The sequence below is a fragment of the Alligator sinensis genome, unplaced genomic scaffold, assembly GCF_000455745.1.
Source record: "Alligator sinensis unplaced genomic scaffold, ASM45574v1 scaffold1608_1, whole genome shotgun sequence".
NCBI classification, from domain to species: Eukaryota; Metazoa; Chordata; order Crocodylia; family Alligatoridae; genus Alligator; species Alligator sinensis.
The window spans coordinates 127,354-130,584 of record NW_005843397.1 but is presented as its reverse complement, the minus strand read 5'-3'; the positions used below and the strand labels follow the sequence as shown (position 1 = coordinate 130,584).

General features: G+C 68.7%; 1 protein-coding gene across 1 annotated transcript in view; it reads right to left on the bottom strand.

Annotated features, from left to right (window-relative positions):
- Nucleotides 1–3,220, bottom strand: part of LOC102372030 — a gene marked incomplete at its 5' end in the record, with an annotated part of 6,565 nt that extends 3,345 nt beyond the window's left edge. The window contains 4 exons of the mRNA XM_006038565.2: nt 601–1,095; nt 1,304–1,430; nt 1,586–2,604; nt 2,878–3,220. Of these exons, the coding sequence (XP_006038627.2) occupies nt 601–1,095; nt 1,304–1,430; nt 1,586–2,604; nt 2,878–3,220 (1,984 nt within the window). The remainder of the gene's footprint in view (nt 1–600; nt 1,096–1,303; nt 1,431–1,585; nt 2,605–2,877) is intronic.
- Between the last annotated feature and the right edge of the window lie 11 nt (nt 3,221–3,231).

The window sequence follows — 3,231 nt, the reverse complement described above, 5'->3', positions numbered from 1 at the left end:
AGGGGGGGGGGGGGGGCGCTGCTTCCATCCCCAGGGCAGCGTCGCCACCGTGGGACCCTGCACCATAGCAGCTCCTGGCACCAGGGCCTGGCCCCAGGTTTTGCTCTGCCCCCGCTGGGAGTGGGGACCCTCCCTACCCCTGCACCACGCCCTGAGTTCAGGGAGTCTGTGTGTGCCACAGGGTACTGGGGAGCATGCGTGGGCTGCCAGGGGCTGGGGCCAAGGGGCAGGACTCTGCATCTGCACCCACCACACTAGGCTGGGCAGAGCTCTGCTGGAGCCAGCACCACAGCTCCTGCACCCTACGGTGAGGGCGAGGCCCAGGGTCAAGGTCAGCCACAGCCATGGGCACAGCCTGACCTGACTCCCCTAGACACTGTACAGCCCCCACCTCCTTCCAGCCCCACTGGAGCCTGGTGGACTCAGCCATATGGGACACTGGGGTCAGGTCAGGCCCCCACAAGGGCAGTGCCACAGCCAAGACAAACCTCAGCTCAGCCTCCCCAAACCCTCCGGCCCCAGTACCTCTGGGACTATGGGCTGTAGCCCCCTGGCTTGTACCTCTGAGGGTACAGGCCACATACCCCGCAACCCCGGTACCTCTGGCCACTTGCAGCTCCTCCTGCGCCGCCTCCAGCTGGGCCCGCAGCACGGTGCAGCCCTGGCACTGGGATTGCCCCCCAGGACAGGCTGCACTGCCCTCTGCCCTCCCTTCGGTGCTGCCATCCACTTCCCATGGCGATCCAGGGTCTGCCCGTGGCAAGGGGCCGTCAGCCTCGGGGCTCGGGCACCGGGGGGGCCTCCCACAGGGGCTGGACGTCCTGTCTGCTGGAGGCTCAGCCCTGTCCATGTGACCACCTCGCGCTGCAGCTCCCCATGTTGCCCTCGCATTCTGCCCCCAGGAGGCCCCGCGCAGCTCCAGCGACTGCCCCGCTGCTGCCTGCAGCTCCTCTGGGCCCCGTTCCCCAGGTGGTGACTCCAGGCCATTCTTCACCAGCCGGCTCCTTCCAGGTGCCGCCCTGCTTCTGCGGCCCACCGCCGTCCCTAGGCCCCCTGCATATACCCTAGGTGCCGCATGGCCACGCAGGTCTGGAGCTGGGGAGGAACAGAGCCAGGAGTTAGCACCCCAGAGGGGGCAGGAACCTGCAGGAAGGGGGACCAGAGCAGGCCATGCCCAGGACTCTTGCTCGGTGCTGGCCACACCCCGGCTACTTGCTAAGACCACCCCTGCCATGGTCCTGGAGAAGCCCTGCAAACAGTCCCCCACAGTCAGCCTGGTGCCCCAAGAGGAAAAGTTCCCTACCCAGAGGACCAGCACTCCCACGATCCTCCTGTGCAAGGTCCCTGTCTGTCTCTCTCTGCCCCTGGCCCAGGAGCACCTGCTCCGCAGCACCAGGACCTTCAGCCCCTCCCCAGGGAGGCTCCAGCACCTAGAACAACAGTGGCCTCAGTGCCAGTGGCTTGGGGCATCAGGGGTGGCTACCCTGCGACCTGGGAGCACAAGGCTGGCACCTCTGCCAGACCAAGGCCACGACAAGCACAACACCCCCCCAGTACCACCCCTATCCAAGCCCCCCGCGCTGACCTGGGGTTGCAGCTGTCTGGCCTGGCGCTGTGGCAGCAGGAAGTCCTCAGCCAGGCCCACGGCCTCAGGGCCGCTCTTGGGACACCGCTCCCGCACCCAGCGCTGCACCCGCTCTGGCAGCAGGCTCAGGAACTGCTCCAGCACCAGCCGCTCCAACACCTGCTCCTTGCTGTGCACCTCCGGCTGCAGCCAGCGCCAGCACAGCTCCTGCAGGCAGCCGTAAGCCGCACGTGGCCCCGCTGCGGCCTCATAGCGGAAGCCCAGGAAGCGCTGCCATGCTGTTGGGGCCTCCACGCCCCCCTCAGCCTCATCTGCTCCTTTGACCTCTGCGCTGTGCTTCCCCCCAACCCCCCACACCGTGGTGGGCACTGACCCCCCAGAAGGCAGGAGCCGGAGGTCCTGTGACCCCTCCTGGCACCGCGGCTGCTGCCCGTTCACTGGCTGCTGGGGCACCAGCCAGCGCAGGATCTCATCTGCTGTCCAGTACTGTGCCGGGACGGGGGCTTTCCCTGCTGCCCCTGGCTCCCCCCAGAGCTCCGCCGTGCCCACTTCTACGTCCTTGCTGTGGCCCCTGTCCCGCACTGCCTGCTCCAGCAGCGCCTGGAACTGCAGCCCCGTGCCCACACCCTCCACCTGCACCTGCTCCCCCCTTTCCTGTGGGGCTGAGGCTGGGGCTGGGGCCTGCACCACGGCCTGCAGCGCTTCCAGCTGTCTCTGCAGCAGCTGCTCCAGCAGCTGCGCTTGGAAGTCCCGCTCCTCGAGCCGCATCTCCCGGTCATGCTGCATGAACTCCGCCAGGCTCTGCCGCTCCTCTGCCCTCCAGGCACTCGCACGCCGGGCTCGCTTCAGCTCCAGCAGGTGAGAGCGCCCGTGCTTGGGTCCTGAACCCCGCGCTGCCTCCGCCGGCCCCTCCTCCCGTGCCTTGCGCTTCCGCACTCGCAGCTGAGCCAGCCGGTCCAGCGCCAAGGTGAGGCGCCGTGGTGCCAACTCCGTCTCCTCCCCCGCGGACACAGACGGGTCTGTGGGGCCAAGAGCGTATGCAGAGCATTGAGACCTCTGCCCTTTGACATGGCCCCCCGGCAGCATCCCGCAGATCTCCCATGCCCGCGCTGCGGCCAAGCTCCCAGCCCTCACTGTGCGCAAGGGCTAGCCTGTCATGGGGGGTCAGGGCAAGTGTGGACTTCCAGCGTGGTGCTGCTGCCCTGCGGAGTTGCCCCAGCGTCCCGAGCGCAGAACGGGAACCTCAGGGGACCGCAGGAACCGCTGCACACCCACGCCCCGGAAGAACTCACCGGGCTCAGGGGGCAGCTCCTCCCCGGACGTCTCCTCCTCCTTCACGCGGACGGCGCACACCTCACCCAGCGCAGCCTGCGCCCTGGACGGGCAGGCGCCTGACTCCTGCGGCCCCCAGCTGCGCGAGGCCGTGGCCGGGCAGACCCAGCTCCGCGACAGGCCCCAGCGCTCCGAGGCGGCGGTGCCCTCTGGCATCTCCAGGCCCGAGGCCACATCGCCAGTGTCAGAGAAGAAGGTGGCGCGGGGGCCGCCGTTGCCTCCACCGCCCCGCATGATGCAGTCCATCTCCTCGTAGAAGGGGCAGCGCATGGGCGGGGGCCCCGCCGCGGTGTTTTCCTTTGCCTTTCGGTGGG